Raw genomic sequence first — 22218 nt, 5'->3', positions numbered from 1 at the left:
AAACGCATAGGAGAGAAAGGTAATTCACTACACACAATGGACCCCTTAGGCAGAGCCTGAGGGCTTAATTATCTCTTAAGCTGCCTGGAGAAAAGCTACTCTAGGATGTTCATGGTTCTTGGGGGAAACTGCTGGGTTTTATCTATTTTCTTACTGTTAGGAGTTTGGTATGGGTATTCTCATTGCTCAGTTAAACACTGCTTAGAAGAGTACATATTTTTTCCCCTTTTGACAGTGTTATACTCAAGTGGTTAAGAAAAATAATATCTGGATATGGAACTGTACTTAGGATAAAGTCGTTTCATTCTGCATTAAAGATTCTTGGTTTGCCTCACACTTTCCTTGACCTTCTTCTTTTGCCTGCACATACAGTAGTGTACGGAAACTAGTGAAGCTGAGCGCGGTACAGTTCATGCTGAACAATCACACGGTGAGTGGTCTTAGCTCTTTTCCTGCTCCTCTCCAGCCGACTGTTTCCGACCCCCAGCACACTGCCAGCTTACACTTAACTGTCGTCACAGCTGCTCTTTGTGCTCCAGATGGTCTGAGTTATGGTGAAATCGCCAGCTGTTATTCATACCAAGATAAATTAGTTGTAGGTAACAATAACAAATCAAAAAATAAATTCTTAATACCCGTCATATCCTTAAGGAATGATGATGTAGCCATTAGCTTGAAAGGGATCAGTAGATCTAAAATTACTGGCTTGCATTCTGCCTCTAACCCATGTTTTTATTCATTTTAACTTGTTTTTTCTTTTTCAATAGAGCGAGCACTTTTCATTTTTGGGCATTAACAATCAGTCCAACCTGACAGACATGCGGTGTCGGACTACCTTCTACACAGCACTTGGGCGTCTCCTCATGGTGGATTTAGGTACTGCAGTAAATCTTAGACTGATGAAAATAATCTGACATTGTTCTAGATTTTTACTTGAGGATAGAAAACTAGGTGTGGGGGCAGTCTTTTCTGCTGTTTCAACAGAAACAAAACTATCTGAAATAACAGTCTGAGAGTACATCACACTAGCCGGGCCCCTGTACCTGAAAGAGTAGCAGTATGCGTCTGAAATTTTCAGCTGATGTGCAGTGGTTTTAAAGTACTGTCCATATTTCTTGTCTGTAAAATAAGTAATTGGGAATTGAGATTCCTAAATGCATCTTGTGGGTCATATAACCCCATCCACCCCACAGAGGGGTGCAGCAAAACCTTTTATTTCCCAATTCATTAGCACATATGAACCCAGAGGGCTTACACACCTTTCTAGCTCTAGCTGTGATAGTAGCAGTTTGGGATCAACTAATAACTAAAGCAGAATGGCATCATCATAATTTTGAGCTATTTAAATTTAATCCTACTACAATGACATTAAAGATTTTTTTTAGGTTTGTGACAGGTTACTAAAAAAAGAAAACTGAATAAAGCCTCTACACACCTGTTTCAAGCTTGAGTCTCGTCTAGTTCTCATACACCAGACTCAGTTCTCTCTCAGCTGACTATAGTTCTCACTTCAGGAAAAACAGATAAATATCAGAGTGCCTTATACACATACATATGAATCTCTGATATTGTAACTCAGTATGGAAAAAAGTTGAACCTATTTGGACAAGATGATTTCAGCCATTTTCTAGCTTAAAAATTGTGTGTGTGTGTGTGTGTGTGTGTGTATTTCACATTTTATTCTGAAGTTAACTACTAATTAGGGTAATACGGGCCCCTTGATTTCCCTTGGACTTGCTCATCTTTCATTCTCTATGCATACCCAGCTTTGAGTTGTATATGTTGGGGTCACATCCTGCTGGTTTCCCTTACAGGAGAGGATGAGGATCAGTATGAGCAGTTCATGCTGCCACTCACAGCAGCGTTTGAGGCGGTGGCCCAGATGTTCAGCACCAATAGTTTCAATGAGCAAGAGGCAAAGGTGAGTCCTTCACCCACTGACTGGTCAGCTTCTGGTTGAGGGAGTCCCTATTAGAGACTCGATTAGCTTAGCACAGTAGTCGGCAAACCGCAGCTCGCGAGCCACATGCAGCACTTTGGCCCCTTGAGTGTGGCTCTTCCACAAAATACCACGTGCGGGCGCGCACGTACAGTGCGATTGAAACTTCGTGGCCCATGTGCAGAAGTCGGTTTTCGGAAAGGAGATAGATGAAACAAGTATCAAGACGAGTGTGGATGGGAGATTTGGAAGGGGTTGACCTCAGCGAACATACCTCAATCAGATTGAGGACGTTTTTAGCAAAGGCCAGCTTAGGAGTACCCTAATTAAGATAATAACAGTGTACCTACCTATATAGTTTAAGTTTAAAAAATTTGGCTCTCAAAAGAAATTTCAAGACCTAACCGGTTTGGCTCAGTGGATAGAGCGTCGGCCTGCAGACTGAAAGGTCCCAGGTTCGATTCCAGTCAAGGGCATGTACCTTGGTTGTGTGCACATCCCCAGTGGGAGGTGTGCAGGAAGCAGCTGATCAATGTTTCTCTCTCATCAATGTTTCTAACTCTCTATCCCTCTCCCTTCCTCTCTGTAAAAAATCAATAAAATATATTAAAAAAAAAAATTTTCAATCGTTGTACTGTTGGATATTTGGCTCTGTTGACTAATGAGTTTGCCGACCACTGGCTTAGCAATACAGAAAAATAGTGCTGACCCATAAATTTAACCTCCTCAATTCCTGGGGTCCTGAAATAGAAGAGCCAGTATGGATTTATCAACTCTATATTTACATTACAGCATGTTCTTAAGCAGCAATTAGGGTTTTTTTATCTTAAATTTTTCAATGTATGCGCATGAAGTTATTTTATGGTTTTGCATTGCCTTGTTAATTTTTGTTGTATCTTTATGTCTCTTTTTCATTTTTAATACTAATTAGTACTTTCTCTTTTTTTCTATCAGTCCTACCAGAGCTTAGTTTCATTAGTCCTTGTATTTTTTTTTTTTTACTTTGTTTTAGCTCTATTTTACCCATGTTTTGTATTTCATTCATTTCTACTTTTAATCTTTATTTTCGTATATTTTTGTTGGGGTGATGCTATTCTAACTTCTTAACTTTTCAGCCCTTCTTTCATAATGTAACCATTTAAGACTGTAAGTGCCCCTCTAGGTATATTACTCCAGAAGTTTTTGGGGGGGGCTTTTTTAATATATTTTTATTGATTTCAGAGAGGAAAGGAGAGGGAGAGAGATAGAAATATCAATGATAAGAGAGAATCATTGATTGGCTGCCTCCTGCACATCTCACACTGGGGATCAAGCTCTCAACCCAGGCATGTGCCCGGACCAGGAATCAAACCATGGCCGCCTGGTTCATAGGTCGATGCTCAACTACTGAGCCACGCCAGCTGGGCCAGAAGTTGTTTAATTGTTTAAAAAAATAATAATAACATGAAATTTACAGTGTAACCATATTTAAGTGTACCATATTAATTTCAGTGGTATTAAGTATGTTCATACTGTTGTGAAACAGGTCTGCAGAATCCACAAGTTTCGAAATGTAACATTTTTATTATCGTTAAGTTTTTTGTATTTTCTAATTTCCATTAAGATTTCTTTGGTACATGAGTCATTTAGAAGGGTTTATGAATTTCCATATATATGGAATTTTAAAGTTACCCTTAGTTATTGATTCCTGGCTCTCAAAATTATCATTTTTATTTATTTTTAATGTATTCTTTTTTAATCCTCACCCAAGGATATGTTCATTGACTTTTAGAGAGAGGAAAGGAGGGGAGAGAGAGAAACGTTGATGTGAGAGAGAAGTACACCCCAACCGGGGCTTGAACCCAAAACCTTTTGGTGTATGAGACAACGCTCCAACCAACCGAACCACACCAGCCAAGGCAAAATTGTCATGTTTAGATTTTTGCTTCCCTCGTGTTTTTACTTCATGCACATCAGCTCTCCTTACTTACAGCTTTCTGAACCAAAACCAGAAGACACTGTGCTATTAATATGTGTTCGATGTTTTGTAGTGTCCATCATGACATTGAGGCTGAATTCTAGAGCTACCAAATGGCCAGGGGTACCTGACATTCTAAAATTCTCCTTTTTATCTTTAGAAAGCCTCTTTATTTTCTATCTCCAAGTCAGCAGGGATGTCAGAGAGCAGCACCACTTGGTCCATCTCTCATCAGTGTTTTAGGACCTGAGATGGGTACCATTCAAAGCTAAGTTAGCCCAGCCGGTTTGGCTCAGTGGCTAGAGCATCAAACTGCAGACTGAAGGGTCCTGGGTTCAATTCCAGTCAAGGGCACATGCCTGGGTTGCAGGCTCGGTCCCCAGAAGGGGGTGTGCAGGAGGCTGCTGATCAATGATCTCTCTCACCATTGATGTTTCTGACTCTCTCCTTCTCCCTTCCTCTCTGAAATCAATAAAAAAAAAATTTTTTTAAAGCTAAGTTAGTGTTGGACATAGCAGTCATGTACAGCGACAACCTGCTAGCACCAAATATAACTGAGGGATATCAAGGAACATCAGCCCTTTCCCCATCACACTAGTTCTGTACAAAGCAAATAAAGTTCATGAAAGAACCATCTGGCCTTGAACTACAAGTGTTGTTACGCCTAATGTAACAAGTCTTTTAGATTGTCAGTGTCTTAGACTTGAACATTGAGCTCACGGTATCAGTTTAGGAATAGAACTGCTTGCTTAAAGCAGCTGTCAGCAGAAATACAGTCATTTTTAACAAGTGAGACAGGATACACAAATGTGCTACCTCCTTGAGCCTGCTGACGACGATTAGCTTGTAAGAGCAGTCTTACTGCTGTTCAGTAAAGGCTCCATTGAGAAAGGAGCATTGGATTTGGTCTCTGGTGCCATAAGTCCTAATCCTGGCCCTCTTGCCACATGGCAGTGTGGCTGCAGGCAAGTTATTTGACCCTGGGCCTCGGTCTCTTTCTGAAAAAAGCACAGCGTAGTGCTTTTTGGCTCCAAGACCTGACACCTGAGTCTTATTTCCAGGAACCGCGTGGCCTCCTTTGTCTTCCCCTGGCAGGGTCTGCATTTGAGGGGCAGAGGCACTGCTGGCATTGTTGTGTCACTGGGTGTGGTACCAGACCTTCAGGATATGTGACTCTTCTACCGCCTGTTTTTCCTTTTTCAGTGTTTACATGATTGATCACATTAATATCTTAAAACTTCATCAGCCTCTATTTTGCTATGATGAGACTGGGACCATCCCTTTTTCATAACAAGGTTCTAAACCTAACTTTCCCAGGGAAAGGATGCCATTTTAGTATGGAAGAGATTGATTCCAAATATTTGGGAAGAAATGTATGTTTGTTTGTTTGAATTTACTGGAGTGACGTTGGATTGCAAAACCATACAGGTCTCAAGTGTACAACTCAGTGAAGCATCATCTGCACACTACATCGTGCCCCCACCACCCCAAGCAAAGTCGCTTTCCATCCCCATTTCCCCCCCCCCCCCCCCCCCCCCCCGCCCCTTGGACCTCCACCTAGCCTCCATCTCTCTTTCCTTATATATATATGACTTTTGGCTAATCCACTCACCTTCTTTCATCCAGTCCCCCATCCCCCTCCCCTCTTGACAGCTGTCACTCTGTTCCATGTATCCATGCCACTGTTTCTGTGTTGTTTGTCAGTTTATTTTTGTTCATTGGATTCCATGTATGAGTGAAATCATGTCTTTCTCTGACTGGCTTACTTCACTTAGCATAATCTCCAGGTTCATCCATGCTGTCACAAAAGGTAAGATTTCTGGGAAGGAGTAATTTTTGAAAAATGGGAGGAAGAATTTGATTACAGATATGTGAAGTCCCCATCAGGTGGTTATAGGTTTGCTTTTTCATTGCTTTTAACATATTTTTGCCTTCTTCTACAGCGAACACTGGTTGGCCTGGTAAGAGACCTGAGAGGGATAGCTTTTGCCTTCAACGCCAAGACCAGTTTCATGATGCTGTTTGAATGGATGTATCCTAACTCGTGTCACAGCTGGCCTTAACTGAAGTTTGAAGGAGTGATGGGGTTATGGGGAAGGAGGCGGGGGAGGAGTGAGGAGGCAAAGAAGGTGAAGAGTTGCCCAGAAGACCTGCCATAGCTGTCTTACAAGCTGCCAACCCAGCGCGGTTTATGACAGAACACTGTCTGCTCTGGTCACTGAGGGCGGGAAATGAATGAGGCGGCTCCCCAGCCCTTCTCGGAGCCCCAGATATAAGTGGCCGTGGAACTGTCCCACTGGGGAATTTTTGCGCATGAATTTTGCCACACTTAGGAAAGAGAGACATTTCAATCTACTAAAAAAGGACAGCTTTACTAGGGATGGCAAAGCCTAATCTTGCTGACTTGATAATTTGAACAAATCATTTCCAGTTGAGGGCCTCTGTTTCTCCAAAGTTACGTAACAGAAACAGCTGATTCCCTATCATACCACAAGTGCTAAGAGAATAAATAACAACATGAAATGCATTGTGCTCTTCAGAAGAAAGGCATTATGTAAACTTCAATGTATTATTAGATGCCTATTACAAGTTAAAGGACACACAATCACTTTAGCACCTTCTGTTTAGAAAGACGAAGATTAGCACAGCAAGAGACAGGAAGTTAGAGAACTTTAATCTGACAGTGTATGCTTGGCCAGAACTGAGAAATCATTTCAAATTCTGTAACTCTCTGAATTTGGAATTCTTCCTTAGCTTTTCACTTACAGATACCCATCCTACATGCCAATCCTTCAGCGGGCAATTGAGCTGTGGTACCATGATCCAGCCTGCACCACACCTGTGCTGAAGCTGATGGCTGAATTAGTTCATAACAGGTAAGGAGGAAGAAGATTTTTAAAGGGCACAACTGCCTTTAATCTGGGAGAGTCCTAAGAGAATTTGCTTTTTCTAGTGTTTTGAGCAGATTGTGGAAGATGATATGGTTCACTGCTATTAGGATTTGAAAACTTCTAAAAGTTTATGGGTATATGTTTTTGTTGTTTAGAAGAAAGGTGTCCCAATCACACAAAGCCATGGCTGCTTGCAGGAAATAAGTCACTTTAAAGAGTCTCACTGTACACATTCTTATGAGAAATGAATTTGGCAACCAGGATTCTCATTTCCCTGCCCACACATACAAGTTAACATTTGGAAATGATGCCGTGCCCATCAAGTTTCATGGAGACAGTTAAGAATGATACAGTGCACATTAGAACATCCTTTCTTTAAAAAAAAAAAAAAAGTATATATTTTTATTGATTTCAGAGAGGGAGAGAGAGAGATAGAAATATCAACAATGAGAGAGAATCATTGATCATCTACCTCCTACAGGCCCCCTACTGGGAATTGAGCCTGAAACCCTGGCATGTACCCTGACCAGGAATCAAATCCTTACCTCCTGGTTCATAGGTCGGCACTCAGCCACTGAGCCATGCAGAACACACTTTCTTACGAAAGGTATTTGTTAGGTAGATTAGAGCTGGATCAGTAAAGATTTACTTTAAAAGAAAGTGAGAACAAATTCCCAAATACAAGATTGTTAGATTTGCCCAATGATTTAGGGATGGAGACAAAGAAAAATCCATCACTTTGACTCAAGTAGAATTTCAGATCTGTGTATCTGCCTCTCGCAGCACTCCTGAGAGAATAATTTTTAAAACTTCCTTGGTGAGGGAGCCTGTAATATTCAAAGAGGATGTTGCCTCCCATGGGGCTTATAGTTAAGAGTTATTCACTTATAAACTATATATTTGAGAGCATCTACTCTTTGCCAGGCAATTTCCTAAGCTATTGTGCCAGCCAAGCCTTAGGTGTTACATTCTGGGGGGGAGACAGACAGTAAAACAAGCATGTACAGTCATTTCAAACAGTGGAAAGGGCGAGGGAAAAAATAAGGTACTAAAACAAAGGAATTGAAGGAGAGGGGGTCAGAGAAGGTGATATTTAAGTTGGGTTCTAAATGACAAGAAAAATTCTGGGTGCCCTGCAGAGAGAGGGGCAAGAGCATTCGAAACAGAAAATAACTGCAGAAGTCTTGAGAAGGGGAAGCTTGCCAGGTCTTGGACAGAAAAATGCCACTGGAGCGAGCATGTGAATGGGGAAGCCCTGGTAGACAGTCAAGCAAGGGGCAGAAGCTGATCTAACAGGACCTGGTCCCGAAGTAGTGAAGAATGGGCATGTATTCTCATTACAGTGGGAAGCTGCTGAAGTTGTAAGCAAGGAATTAAAGTGATCTCGTTTACATTACTTAAAGGTTCCATTCTCACTACCACATGGAGAATGAACTGTCCGGGCAAGAGTGGCAGTAGAGGGCCATAGAAGTGGAAGGATTCAGGGCATATTGTAGAGCGAGATCTTGATGGGATCAGTGTGGGAGGGGAGGGAAGAAGGATTAAGAAGGACTCCTGGGGGGTGAGACCTTACAACTAGAGTCAGTGAAACTCATTAAAAGGTAGAGCAAACCAATGAAGAGTTGCTCTGGTCTAGGGAACAGTCAGGAACTCAAAGCTCGGGGTTTTTTTAATGTTTGCCTTCCACCTGATTTATGTAAGAGCCGTCCCAGTCCCTTTGCATTTCTCTCCTTAAAAAGTGTAATGATGCGTGTGCCCTCCCTTAGTTCCTCCAAAGCTGTAAAGATAAACAGGTTAACGTCTAAAGGCTGTGAGTTAGACATTCTTGGGGGAGACAGACAGTAAAACAAGCATGGACAGTCATTGCAGACCGTGGAAATGCTAGGAAAGAAATAAGGTACTAAAACCAAGAAGTGATGGTGATAGAAGCTCTGCTTTCATCAAACAAAACAATTTTGCCGAAACCAGTTTGGCTCAGTGGATAGAGCGTCGGCCTGCGGACTGAAGGGTCCCAGGTTCCATTCCGGTCAAGGGCATGTACCTGGGTTGCGGGCACATCCCCAGTAGGAGATGTGCAGGAGGCAGCTGATCGATGTTTCTAACTCTCTATCCCTCTACCTTCCTCTCTGTAAAAAATCAATAAAATATATTTTTTAAAAAAAAACACAATTTTAAGAGTAATTTCATCTACTGCCTCATTTTTTGTTTCCTTTAAATGTTTTCAGTTTGAGCAGCAGAACTTGAATCTAACATGTTGGTCTTCAAGATAAAAGCTGTATCACTAGCAACTTGGTTACTTCACATAAGGATAGGGAATCTGCATATCTCAGTGTGAAAAGAATCACCCCAGGTCCTCAGATGAGAGCCTGGGGTACCCAGCCTTCAGCAGCATACCTCTGACTGTCTCTCCTCTGTGTTCTCTGCCCAGATCCCAGCGGCTCCAGTTTGATGTCTCTTCCCCCAATGGCATCTTACTCTTCAGAGAAACTAGCAAGATGATCACAATGTATGGTACGTGCTTTAGAGGAGCCCAGCCCGACATGACTTCCAGCTCCATCCCGGCTGCTGCCTGTGGGTCTCTGGCCAGCTCTGGCCGTAACCAGGACAGCACTGCCACGCGGCTGTGTCGCTCAGTGTTTGTATCACAGTGCCAGCTGGCACTGGGGCCTTTGGAGCAGGAGGATTGAGTTGATAAATAAACTACAGTTGTAACGTGGTTTAATAAGTATATATCACATGTCTACTCAGGCAATCGCATCCTGACGCTAGGAGAGGTCCCAAAGGACCAGGTCTATGCACTGAAGCTCAAGGGCATCTCCATCTGCTTCTCCATGCTGAAGGCTGCTCTCAGCGGGAGTTATGTCAACTTTGGAGTCTTTCGTCTCTATGGAGACGATGCTCTGGACAATGCTCTCCAGACCTTCATCAAGCTGCTCCTCTCCATTCCCCACAGTGATCTCCTGGTAAGCCTTAAGCTTTCTAGGCAGGCCCAATCCCTCATGGCAGTCTTCTCTTGGCCTCAGACTATGATTGAACCATTCTCTGCAGAACTCTCAGCCAGCTCTAACTTTTGTTTTCCCATCTGAAGGGACTGGGCCCTTTTATTTAAGATCTTGCTCCCCGTGAGCTGTGCACAGCACCTAGGCTGACTTTTGTTTTCCTCTTCTCCCACAGGATTACCCCAAGCTCAGCCAGTCTTACTACTCACTACTGGAAGTCCTGACGCAGGACCACATGAACTTTATTGCAAGCCTGGAACCTCACGTCATCATGTACATTCTCTCTTCCATATCTGAAGGACTTACTGCACTTGGTAAGCACCTGGAGTAGTCATCTTGTTTTTACCACTTAACAGAAAGAGAGAATCTTGCCCCAGTATCCAAAGGATTACTGTTTCAGGACTTGGCCCATCAACAGAGCACATGACTCCTGGGTACATTCTCATCCAGCAAATACTTACTGATCCCCTCCTAAGAACCAGGCACCTGCTAGGCACTGCAGATACATTGATTAATAACACTTGGTCCCTGTCCATTAGGGATGTTTATCTGAGGATTAAACAGACAACCACCTATTCCCTTGCCCAGGACAGTAGTGGGAAGTAGAAGCGCGATGAGAGGTCTCAGGAAGCACCCCTGAACTCCTGGGTTCAGGAGTGGGGTCAAGGAAAGCTGACGAAAGAACTGGTATCAAAGCATAAAGCTCAAAGCTAAACAGGTGTTACCAGGTTAGTGGGGGAGGCTTCCTAGCAGCAGGGACCACAAGTACTGGCACGTAGAGGCAAGAAAGAACCAGAAGTCCAGATGTCTGTACACACGTGCCGAAGAGAATGAAAAGGAATGAAGCTGCAGAGAGAGACAGGCGGGGGCACACTTGGGGATCACAAATAAATGGAAGATTAAATCAACTGCAAAGTAATGATGATACATTGCAAGTGCATAGAGTGACTTTTGGGTTGTCGGCCAGGTGCACAGCCATAGCTAGGGCAGTCCAGCCAGGGTAGCACACCCTGCTGTGGAAGGCTGCTTTATCGCGTCTTAAAAATGGAGGGGCCTCTGCATAGACAGAAACAGAATGGTTTGCTCTTGTAAGGGTACATCCTAGCCAGGCCAGCGCTTGGTCCACAGGCTGTGCTGCAGTGTCATCTTTGTGAAACGCACAGCGGAGTCTGCAGCCCACTGGCAAACTGCAGGTGCTGATAGGCTGCGCTAAGCTGGGTTTAACGCCATCCCCCAGGTCACTCCGAGCATGGGCTCACAGCTCCCGCTTCTTGGCTTCTAATCACCAGCAGTGTGATCTCCAAACTTGCGTTTACTCATTTGTCAAGTAGAATGCCTATCTCCTGAAGTTCTCAAGAGAACAGACTAGAGAGACTATCTATAGAGTCCTTAGCACAATAGAAGTACTTGCTACGTGTGAACCATTTATTTTTTATGAAGCAGAAAACATGCACCTGTACTACATTGAGCCAATAATTTCAATAATATTTATATATAGTATTATCACACACTCACTTTCAAACTTAGAATTTGACCTATGTTAAGCGTGAGAGGTTAACAAAAAGCATCCCAATCCATGGTCTTGGCTGAACTGGTCACAATTCCCAGTCTGACTAGATACCCCTGGGGTCTCAGCTAAGGGCAGTTGTGCTTGCCCAAGTCCCATCAGCAGCTCAGTATCCCTGCCCTATTCTACCCTGGCCCCTCTTCCTTCTAGACACCATGGTATGCACAGGCTGCTGCTCCTGCCTGGACCACATTGTGACGTACCTCTTCAAGCAGCTGTCGCGTAGCACCAAGAAGAGGACAGCACCCCTGAACCAGGAGAGTGACCGCTTTCTGCACATCATGCAGCAGCATCCAGAGATGATCCAGCAGGTAAGGACATGAGGGTTCGCAGGCAGCGCGGGGTGTCCCACAGGGGAAGAACCTCTCTTCAAGACAGGAGGCCAAGCAAGATAATGAGTCTGATAGCTCACCAGACTACTGCTGCCCAGTGAAGTTTGTATCTTAGAATTGTGATGGGTTTTGAGTGTGCAAAGTAATCACTGGATATAGAAGTTCTAGTGTCACAACAACCCTGTGCTTTGGGCCTGTCCCATGACAGTGCCTTGCCCCTCCTGTGACTGTGCATGGAACATGAGTTAGCAGTATGCACCTGTACAGCTTGTTCTCCCATACCTCGTCTCTGTCTACATTATTCTCTAAGAAAGCAGTAAAATAATGCACATTCCGTCACATCTCCAAAAATGTTACGAAGTTCTCTCTCTGAGATAAGTGCAAGGAGCTATCGTGCAAATCCTCGATTAATCATTTCCTTGAGTAATCCCATTTTCCACAAATCAGGGTGAACTGGGAAGGTTCATTTTAAAATGAATTAGCAAACCACTTTAAAGAACAGGAAAGGGAATGTCTTAGAAGAAAAACTTACCTTGTAATAGAAGATTAAAATGAAGCTACATAAAATATTTGTCTGGTTTACCCTTGACCAGTGATGGCGAACCTATGACACACGTGTCAGAGGTGACGCGCGAACTCATTTTTTTGGTTGCTTTTTCTTTGTTAAATGGCATTTAAATATATAAAATAAATATCAAAAATATAAATCTTTGTTTTACTATGGTTGCAAATATCAAAAAATTTCTATATGTGACACGGCACCAGAGTTAAGTTAGGGTTTTTCAAAATGCTGACACGCCGAGCTCAAAAGGTTCGCCATCACTGCCCTAAACAGAAAAGGCTTCCACCTTAATAAACTCCTCTGTTTGGAATCTAATTAGTTTGGGTAGCAACCACTAGGTCACTGCCTCAGATTCTCCATTTCCAGATGTTGTCAACGGTGCTGAACATCATCATCTTTGAAGACTGTAGGAACCAGTGGTCTATGTCCCGACCCCTACTTGGCTTGATACTGCTTAATGAAAAGGTAAGCGAGCCATCTCCCGACGCCCAGCGCCAGGGGCAGGGGTAGGTGCACATTTTTCAGGACACTGTGAGCAGCACAGAAACATGCCACAATGAGAAACTTGTGCTTTGAACAACACATAATCACCAACCTGCTTGAAGTCAGCACGTGTGGCAGGTCAGACAAAAGTAAAGGATGAGCAAGTGTTACAAGGGGAGAACATACTTGGAGATCAGAGTACCAGCTCTTCCATAAACAAGCATAAGTCAAGAGTCCCATTAAGGAACAGGCGATTAAGTGAGATAAAGATATATTATCCTCCAGGTGCGTGCTTGAAATTTAAAAAAAAAAAAAAAGGTATCCAATTTTAGTAGCTATTCCACCCTTCGACCCTGCAGATGATGGAGGGCTGATCTGCTCTTCCATCTTCTCTCCTCGCCCTGCCCTGTCCCACTCCTGCCCCCAGTATTTTTCTGACCTGAGGAGCAGCATCGTGAACAGCCAGCCCCCAGAGAAGCAGCAGGCTATGCATCTGTGTTTCGAAAACCTGATGGAAGGCATAGAGCGAAACCTCCTAACGAAAAACAGAGACAGGTGAGTTAAGTGTGGAGGGCCCTGCCAAGAAATCCTCGACGACTGTGTTTCAAATCCCTTGTCTTTACAGGCCACTTACACAGTGCTGTCCAATAGGAAAGCAAGGCACATGCGTAGTTTTTATCTTTGTACTGATTTTAGAGAGAGAGGAAGGGACGGAGAGAGCAACATCAATCAGAGAGAAGTATGGATCGGCTGCCTCCTGCAATCCCCCTCTTGGGATTGAGCCCACAAGAGAGCCCACAACCAGGGCATGTGCCCTAACGGGGAATTGAACCGGTGACCTCTCAGTGCATGGGGTCAACGCTCAACCAACTGAGCTACACTGGCTGGACCCACATAAGTAGTTTTAAATTTTCTAGTAGCCACATTAAAAAGAAAGAAAAACACAAAGTTTATTTTAATATACTTTAGTTAACCCATTGTATCAAAAATGTTGTCAAGGTGTAATCAGTATTTAAAAATAGAATTTTAACATTCTTTTTATTGTACTAAGTTCAAGATCCTGTGTATTTTATACTTATCAGGGCATCTCAATTCAGATGCTAAATTTTCATCAGAAATATGATTTAGATTTAGATTTCATAAAATTTACAGATGACAAAATAGATTCCCCATACTGAAGTTGTTCCAAACGCATGTAGAAATTCTCCCAATAATTGAATGGAGATTTTTTCTAAATTAAATTTTTAAAGTTTATTTTACTTTAACTAACTTAAAATCTAGCATTTCCATTTCGTTTCATTTGAATCAGGTCCTCAGTAGCCCTGGGCATAATGCAAGTGTTGAGCAGGCACATGTGGCTAGTGACTATCATATTGGACAGCATAGCTCGATGCCATAGGTCTCTTAGGCATTAAGAAATGAAATAGCTTCATCCTCATCCTCCCTGCCTCTGTCAGGGAGGTTCCTTTGGGCTACCGTGAACCCAGGGTGGCCCTCAGCCCCATGTAATGAGCAGATCTCGGGGCCTGCCCTGAAGTTGCAATTAGAAGGGGCACAAACTAGCCCACCTTTCCCTGAGTCTTAAGTCTGATATTTACTGACCTTAGAAACACAACCCATCAGTTCATCGCTCTGCCTCTCAGTAGCCACTTGTCTGCTAGAAACCTTTAGGCAAAGACCTTTCCCTTTTACCTTACTCCCCCACCAACGTGCATCCTCTCTTAGGTTCACCCAGAACCTGTCAGCATTCCGTCGAGAAGTGAACGACTCGATGAAGAATTCCACTTACGGCGTGAACAGCAATGATATGATGAGCTGACACTTCCTTGGACTCTACCTACACAGAGCAGCGTCCTTTTGGTCTGGCCCCAAGGGGCAAACAATTACAAGGGAGAGGGCCTGGCTGATCCCGGCTCCCTCCTCCAAGGGTGTGGGAAAAATGGCAAAGGTCAGCTCGCTGTTTCCCCAGGGAATAGGGGTGTGAGTGCACTCACTAGGGGGCAGGGCGCTGCTGGTTCTTGGGGGAAGGGGTGGGAAGGGTGGTGGGAGGAGATAGACACACAAATATGTGAGACTCCAGCCCCCTCCTGGGGCCACCCAAAGGCGAAGAACCCCCAGTGTCCTGCCACAACCTGCCTTGTAAAAACATGTACATTTTTTCATAACATTTTGAACAAGGTTTATATTGACTCAAGTTTAAAAAAAAAGTGTGACTGAAAAATTTTTACAGAGTCTAGTGCACCAATGCTGATGTGAGGGTTGTGTATGCGAGTGAGGAAATATGTGTTCTGGTGGCCTGGAGCTTTACGGAGAGGATGTGTGGACATGCAGAGATATATTTAGTGACACAGTGTAGAGAGGCAAAAAAGGTAAAAATTCCAAATGTATATTTTTTCTTATTGCCCTTTCCTTGGCTCCCCCCCCCCCCCCCAATTATCACTTCCTGTTACTGTATCGCCCTTGTTATTAGGAACTCTAAGCCATGGGGAGCACCACCCCTCCCCCGCAACCCCAGATGCTGCCCTAGGTCCCCGGTCTCTTGCAGTGCTGCCACTCCAGCTAAAAGTGTTTGGTGTTCTGAGCTTCATCCGGTTTCCCACTTTGCTTACCCTCATCCTCGGACAGATGCCTCTTGCTTCTGAAAGTCAGATATAAGTCTATGATTAGGGTTCCTGGTCTCTGTAAAGGCGGAGACCAGAGAAAAGGGACTGAGCCGGTTGCTCTCCTATGGCGCGATTTGGATGAGTCCACCAGAGACCCAACTGCGTGTGGCCAACAGCTTTCGGTCTTCCCCAGCCCTTGAGGCAGTGTGTGTGGGTGTGTGCGTGTGGATATTTATATGTGTACCCTGCACTCGTGAATGTATGAACTGGAGGGAGTTACTACGTGGAGGGGTTCTTAATAACAAGGTCTGCCTAGCATGAAGTATTTAACATTCTCCCATCCCCTTAAAAATATACATTTTTATAAAATGAAAACCATAATAAATGTTTTGAATATTTAAAACAATTTAACCTACAGAGGAAATGAATGGAGAAAGCTATTTGCCTTGTACTTTTCCACAATTGTTGCTGCTAGTTGTACACATCTCTAGTTCAGCTCTTGCCCATGGGACACTCATCAATTAGGTGTTATTTTTATTTCTCTCCTCTACCCCCAGAAACAAACCTATTAATTTTTTCTTCCTTCTCCTCTGGCGACTGTTTGGTGAATCCTTTCTTGCGTGATCAGGTTGCGGATAGACTTGTAAGGGTGTTTGCTGCATACAGTGTAAGCATTGTGACCGCCAATAAACTTCAATGGTTTCTACTGACCCGGTTTCAGAAATCAAGTCTAGTGTTTCTACAGGAACGTCTCACTCTCAACACATGAAGAGGTTTGAAACCTGCATTCTTAAAAGCCAGGACCCCTCAACTTTGTGAAATTACTTTCTCATTGCACTAAGTCTGACTCAATTTCTTCTAAGAGTATGATTGGTTTGGTTGATACACACACATACACATACATACATAATACCATTCAATCTGCAGTAAAGAATGTACATTTTTTTCATAACTTGTTGAACACGGTTTATATTGACTCAAGGTTAAAAACAAAAAGTATGACTAAAACATGTTTCCAGTCTGGTGTGCCAGTGCTGAAGCGACTGAGGTTACATATGTGTGTGAGGGAAAAGTGTATATTTACACATACATGCTGTTGTCCACAACTATGAAAGTGAAGGCACTCTATCTCTTTACTAGTTTCCAGGTGATAGCATGGCAACCAGCAGAGAAATGATTTCAGAAAGCCCAGTTTGTGACTGTTGTGACATCTCTAATGTGGATTAGACTTGACAAGTTCAAGGATAAAGTGTTAGCTCCTAAAATACTTGGCAGACCTCCTGGGCCAGAATTATCAAATGAAGGCCACTGTAGTTACACGGACCGCTTCTCGTCCCCATACGATGCAGTACCTCGGTCTGAGGGGGACATAATTGCCGGAACATTGGAAAGCATTAAAGTACAGATAGGAATTGTGCTTGATACAGATTTACATCCAAGAAATCACAGACTCTAGAGTGCTGCTCTTGTCCACCTTATCCAGATGTACCATTGTCTGCTCTCTGTCTGCTGGGTAACTTCTTGGTGCTAAGTTATTTCAAAGGCAAAAAAAAAAAAAAAGAGTATCCTAATGGCTAGAAGACAAATTGAAGTAATTCATCATAGTCAGGTTTATCCCTAAGCCTGGTATAATCCTAATATATAAAAACCCAGGGTTTGTAACGTCCAAAACGACTGAAGGCAGTTTCCTCTTTCAACCTAATAAATGTGAAAGCCAGTTCTCTTTTTTAAAATATGTTTTGATTTTTCTAGAGGGAGAGGGAGAAATATCAATGAAAGAGAAATATTAGTTGCCTCCTTACTGTGGATTAAGCCTGAAATCCAGGCATGTGCCCTGACTTGGAATCACACCAGCAACCTCTTTAAACTTTAATTCCCACAAGAAATCATGTGGAGGTTTTATTCAGTTAAAACACGAGTTAGGCCCCAGCCGGTTTGGCCCAGTGGATAGAGCGTTGGCCTGCAGACTGAAGGGGCAGGGGTTCGATTCCAGTCAAGGGCACGTACCTCGGTTGCAGGCTCGATCCCCGGCCCTGGCCAGGGCTTGTGTGGGAGGCAACTAATCATGTCTCACATCAGTGTTTCTCTGACTCTCCTCCCTTCCACCCTCAAAAAATCAATGGAAAATATCCTCACGTGAGGATTAACAAAAAGAAAAAAGAATGGTTAATCTAAAAAATTTTTTAAACATTACTTTGTTCGTTTCTAAGCTGTCCTGGGCTCTATGGTCATCAAGTCAAGTGCTTTCGACTGTGTTCCCTACTAAATTAGACCTTTGACAAAACAGCTGAAGTCTTTACTGAAGATTATTGTAGCATGTATGTGTACGTATGTATTTATTTTGTTGGCTCTGCCAAAATAAGGGTTCTCTATTCCCACTGAAGTATAAATCAGACAAGGGATTTAACCCAGTGGTCCGGAAGTGAGGAAACCCAAGCCATCTCCCCTCGGCTCTTAAAGGACTGATTATACTGTGCAATGGAGGTAAAGCATCCTCTCAATTAAGAATACAGAGGCCATTGTCATTTCTATTTCTCAGAACACCGATTCCCCACCTTCAACAGCTTGCAGTCTGGGGCTCTCGTCACAAAGCAAACGGAGTTATAAACCACCAACCACGCCTCAAGTGGAACTCTCCCCTCCAACCACACAGCTGCCCCTGCCCTTCACCATCTGCAGGCCCTTTGCCCACCTGCCCTTTTCAAGACAGAGGCCCCTCCCGCTCTGAAGCCTCCCTCGCCGCCCTGCCTATTTGAGGGAGCCCTTTCCCCACTCCCTCTCCAGTCTCTGCAACCAACACGCGCTCATTACGAGCTGGGCCGGGTGGAAAGGATGAGGATGAATGGAAAGGAAGTGTGTCTGGGACGGTGGCAGGGCCGGCAGATGGTAGCTGGAAGGTAGAGTGGCTGGTTCTGATTTGGAGGCAGCCCTTGCAGGGAGCCCCGGCCGCCTGGCTTGGGCGCGTTAAACTCACGCCGTGGCCATAGCTCTCCACCAAAAGGGAAGAGCAGCAACCACCGGCATCGGCCCCGACCCTGCGAAGGGCCGAGGGAACGCGGCCGTCCCCGCCCCGGCACTACTTCCCTTCTAGCCGCCGCGCCCCGGAAGTGGTTGCGCGCAGCATCCGAGCGTCGCCGCGGCACTGCGCACCCAGGCGCGCTTCCGACCCCCGTCCGCCGCTCGCCTCGCCGCCGTCGCCCTGCGCAGGCGCAGTTGTGACTCCTCGAGGCGCCGACCGCCCCCGCAGTGTCGCTGCTTGGCGGGGGTGAGGGGGGGTCGGCCGGGGATGGGGGGCGAGGTTGACAGCTGGACGGCTGCGCTCTTGGGGAAACCCGACCTGGGCTCCTGCGGGGTCGGACCGCACGAACCTGTGCGGTAGAGGTTCGCCTTCACACGCACCGCACCGCACCGCACCGCACCGCGGCCTCACCCAGGACCCGCGGCGGTGCTCCCTGGGGCGCTGTTCCCGGACTTGCCCCTGGCCGGGAAGAACCAGTGGAGTGGACCGGCCGGCCGGCAGGGATGGTCATGGCGCGGCTCATCGTGCTCTGCGGCTGCGAAAAAGGAGCCCCCAGCTGAGTCCCGCCAGACGAGCCCGTGGGCAGAAGCCCGGCATGAAACGCGGTGCCTTTCAAGGAGGCGCAGAAATAGCGCTGACTGAGGGGTGGGGTACAAGAGTTGTGATTTCATCCTAAAAGCCAGACATTTCCACCAAGGGCACTTCGCGAAGCAGTCTAGTGACCAATCTTTTTATATACTTTTTTTATTTATTTCAGAGAGGAGGGAGGGAGAGAGAAACATCAATGATGAGAGAGAATCATTGATCAGCTGCCGCCTGCACACCCCACACGGGTGGAGCCCACAACCTGGGCATGTGCCCTGACTGGGGATTGAACCCTGACCTCCTGGTTCATAGGTCGATGCTCAACCACTGAGCCATGGCCGGGCTAGTGACCAATCTTTGTTTAACCCATCAGCTAGTGGGTAATAAGGATTTGAACCAAGACAAGGGCTGTGGGGAGTTGGAAAATATTGGGAGAGAAGGTGTCAACAGGACTTTGTGACCAATTGGATGTGGAGAGCGAAGGGAAGAGGATTCTAGTATGATTCCCAGGTTCCAGGATAGAGCAGAGCAAGTCCTATGGGACAGTAGGGAGATGAGGGCAGCGTGCCCTGCACCAAGGAGACGTCCCTGCTCTTGCAGTCAGAGCACCTGAAATTGCACAAAAATCAGAAAATAACACAGGAGGAAACACTTTCCCAAACATTTTATGAAACAAACATTTCCCTGATAACAAAACCCTGATAGAGGAAGACATTAAAAGAAAAAAAAACTATTAATATCCCTCATGAACATATATGCAAAATTCCTTAATAAAATACAGGCAAATCATTTTCAGAAATATGTATCAAGGATATCATGACAAAGTGGGCTTGATCCTAGGAATTCAAGGTTGGTTTAACATTCAAAAAATCAATAAATGGGCTTTGCAGACGCCGCCGCCCCGAAGCCGTCCGAGACTAGCCATGGTGAACCCCACCGTGTACTTCGACATCGCCGCCTACGGCGAGCTCCTGGGCCGAGTCTCCTTCGAGCTGTTTGCAGACAAGGTTCCAAAGACGGCAGAAAACTTCCGTGCTCTGACCACCGGGGAGAAGGGATTTGGTTATAAAGGTTCCTGCTTTCACAGAATTATTCCGGGATTTATGTGCCAGGGTGGTGACTTCACACGCCGCAATGGCACAGGCGGCAAGTCCATCTATGGGGAGAAATTTGAGGATGAGAGCTTTGTCCTGAAACATACAGGTCCTGGCATCTTGTCCATGGCAAATGCTGGACGGAACACAAACGGCTCCCAGTTTCTCATCTGCACTGCCAAGACTGAGTGGCTGGATGGCAGGCATGTGGTCTTGGGCCGGTGAAGGAAGGCATGGATATTGTGACAGCCATGGAGCGCTCTGGGTCCAGGAATGGCAAGACCAGCAAGAAGATCACCATTGCTGACTGTGGGCAACTCTAATAAGTTTGACTTGTGTTTTATCTTAACCACCAGACCATTCCTTCTGTAGCTCAGGAGAGCACCCCTTCATCCCGATTTGCTTGGAATGTTCCATAATCTTTGTGCTCTTGCCAGTTAATTGGGTTCCATAATTTCCCTCCCCTTTCCCAGTCTAGCTGGATTACAGAGTTAAGTTTATGGTTATGAAATAAAAACTAAACAGTTGTCTGTCAAAAAAATCAATAAATGCAGTTCACCATATCTATACTAATAAAAGTGTAATATCTAAGCAGACCAAACGACCTTCTGGACGTCATTCTGATTTCTTACAGAGAGGAAGGGAGAGGGATAGAGAGTCAGAAACATCGATGACAGAGAAACATCTATCAGTCGCCTCCTGCACACCCGGTACTGGGGATGTGCTCGCAACCAAGGTACACGCCCTTGACCGGAATCGAACCTGGGACCGTTCAGTCCGCAGGCTGACGCTCTATCCACAAAGCCAAACCGGCTAGGGCTAGCCAAAACATTTTTAAAAAGAATAATAGGAGAACTCAACTACCTGATTTCAAGATTTACTATAATGCTACAGTAATCAAGATAGTGTGGTATTGACATGAGGGTAGACAGATCAATGGAACAGTATAAAGTCCAGGAACAGACTAACATATATGGTTGATTTTTTTACAAAAGTGCCAAGGTGATTCAGTAAAGAGGGAGTAGTCCTTTTCCAAAAATGGTGCTTGAAGAACTGGATGTCCACTTGGGGGTGGGGGGAATGACCATGACCCTCGCCTAACACCATCACAAAAATTAACTTCAAATGGATTACTGATGTAAAGGTAAAAGCTAAAACCACAAGGCTTCTAAAAGGAAACTTAGGAAAAAACTCTCACAACCTTAGGTTAAGCAAAGATTCTTTAAACATCAAAAGCACAAGACCAAAGAAAAAAATAAAAAATTTTTTTTAAAATTTTGCTCTTTAAAAGATATAATTTTTACAATGAAAAGACAAGCTATAGACAGGAGTGAAAAATCTATGGAATACATATATATTTGACAGAAAACAGGTATCCAAGATATATAAAAGAACCCCTACCACTCAATAAGAATAACCCAAGTTAAAAATGGACAAAATATCTGAACATTTTACAAAAGAAGATACACAAATGACAAATAAACACTTGAAAAGATGCTCAACATCACTCATCATCAAATGAATACAAATAAAAGCCAGAAGAAATGTCACTATACACATCCATTACAATGGCTACAACTAGGAAGACTGACAATTCCAAGAGTTGGCGGAGTTGTAGAGCAACTGGAATTCTTATACGTTGCTGGTAGGAACGCAAAATGTGCAAGAAAATAGTTTTATAGTTTTACATAGTCTGGTAAATGCTTACCAATGATCCAGCAATTCCACTCCTAGGCATGTATCCAAGGAAAACGAAAACATATGTCCAAGCAAAGACTTGCTCTCAAATGTTCGTAGCATTTGTATTCAGAATAGCCTAAACCTGGGCTACCCAAATATCCATCAGCAGGTGTATCAGTCAGGCATGTATTACAAGGAATTGGTTTGGGCAACTATGAGGGCTGACTAGGCACGTCTGACACCCAGAGCGCGGGTCTCCAGGCAGGGCCTGCTGGAGCTCTCTCGCGGACCTGACCCTGACGCTGCAGTCCACAGAATTTCAGGAGAATCTGCCCTGCCCTCAAAGCCTTTAAATTGACTGAATCACCCCCACCCACATTACTGAGGGTAACCAACTGATGGCAGAGGTTAAGCATGTCTACAAAACACCTTTACAGACACATCTACATTAGTGTTTGCTTGAGTAACTGGATACAGTAGCCTCGCCACATTGGCAGCTGACCAGCA

At 44.5% G+C, this 22218-nt stretch overlaps 1 protein-coding gene and 1 pseudogene across 1 annotated transcript in view; both read left to right on the top strand.

Annotated features, from left to right (window-relative positions):
• The window catches only part of XPO7 (exportin 7), a 38512-nt gene extending 22469 nt beyond the window's left edge, over positions 1–16043 (top strand). Inside the window, exons 17-28 of the mRNA XM_059696045.1 lie at positions 370–430; positions 768–876; positions 1815–1921; positions 5840–5928; positions 6665–6772; positions 9216–9298; positions 9536–9750; positions 9962–10100; positions 11504–11664; positions 12614–12712; positions 13158–13285; positions 14456–16043. Of these exons, the coding sequence (XP_059552028.1) occupies positions 370–430; positions 768–876; positions 1815–1921; positions 5840–5928; positions 6665–6772; positions 9216–9298; positions 9536–9750; positions 9962–10100; positions 11504–11664; positions 12614–12712; positions 13158–13285; positions 14456–14549 (1393 nt within the window). The 3' untranslated portion in view covers positions 14550–16043. The remainder of the gene's footprint in view (positions 1–369; positions 431–767; positions 877–1814; positions 1922–5839; positions 5929–6664; positions 6773–9215; positions 9299–9535; positions 9751–9961; positions 10101–11503; positions 11665–12613; positions 12713–13157; positions 13286–14455) is intronic.
• Positions 16044–19805: 3762 nt separating this feature from the next.
• Positions 19806–20552, top strand: LOC132234744 (peptidyl-prolyl cis-trans isomerase A-like; annotated as a pseudogene).
• Positions 20553–22218: the final 1666 nt, after the last annotated feature.

This window comes from Myotis daubentonii, chromosome 5, assembly GCF_963259705.1.
Source record: "Myotis daubentonii chromosome 5, mMyoDau2.1, whole genome shotgun sequence".
In the NCBI taxonomy this organism is placed as follows: domain Eukaryota; kingdom Metazoa; phylum Chordata; class Mammalia; order Chiroptera; family Vespertilionidae; genus Myotis; species Myotis daubentonii.
Note: the sequence above shows the minus strand (reverse complement) of the source record. Positions and strands in the feature narration are given on the sequence as shown.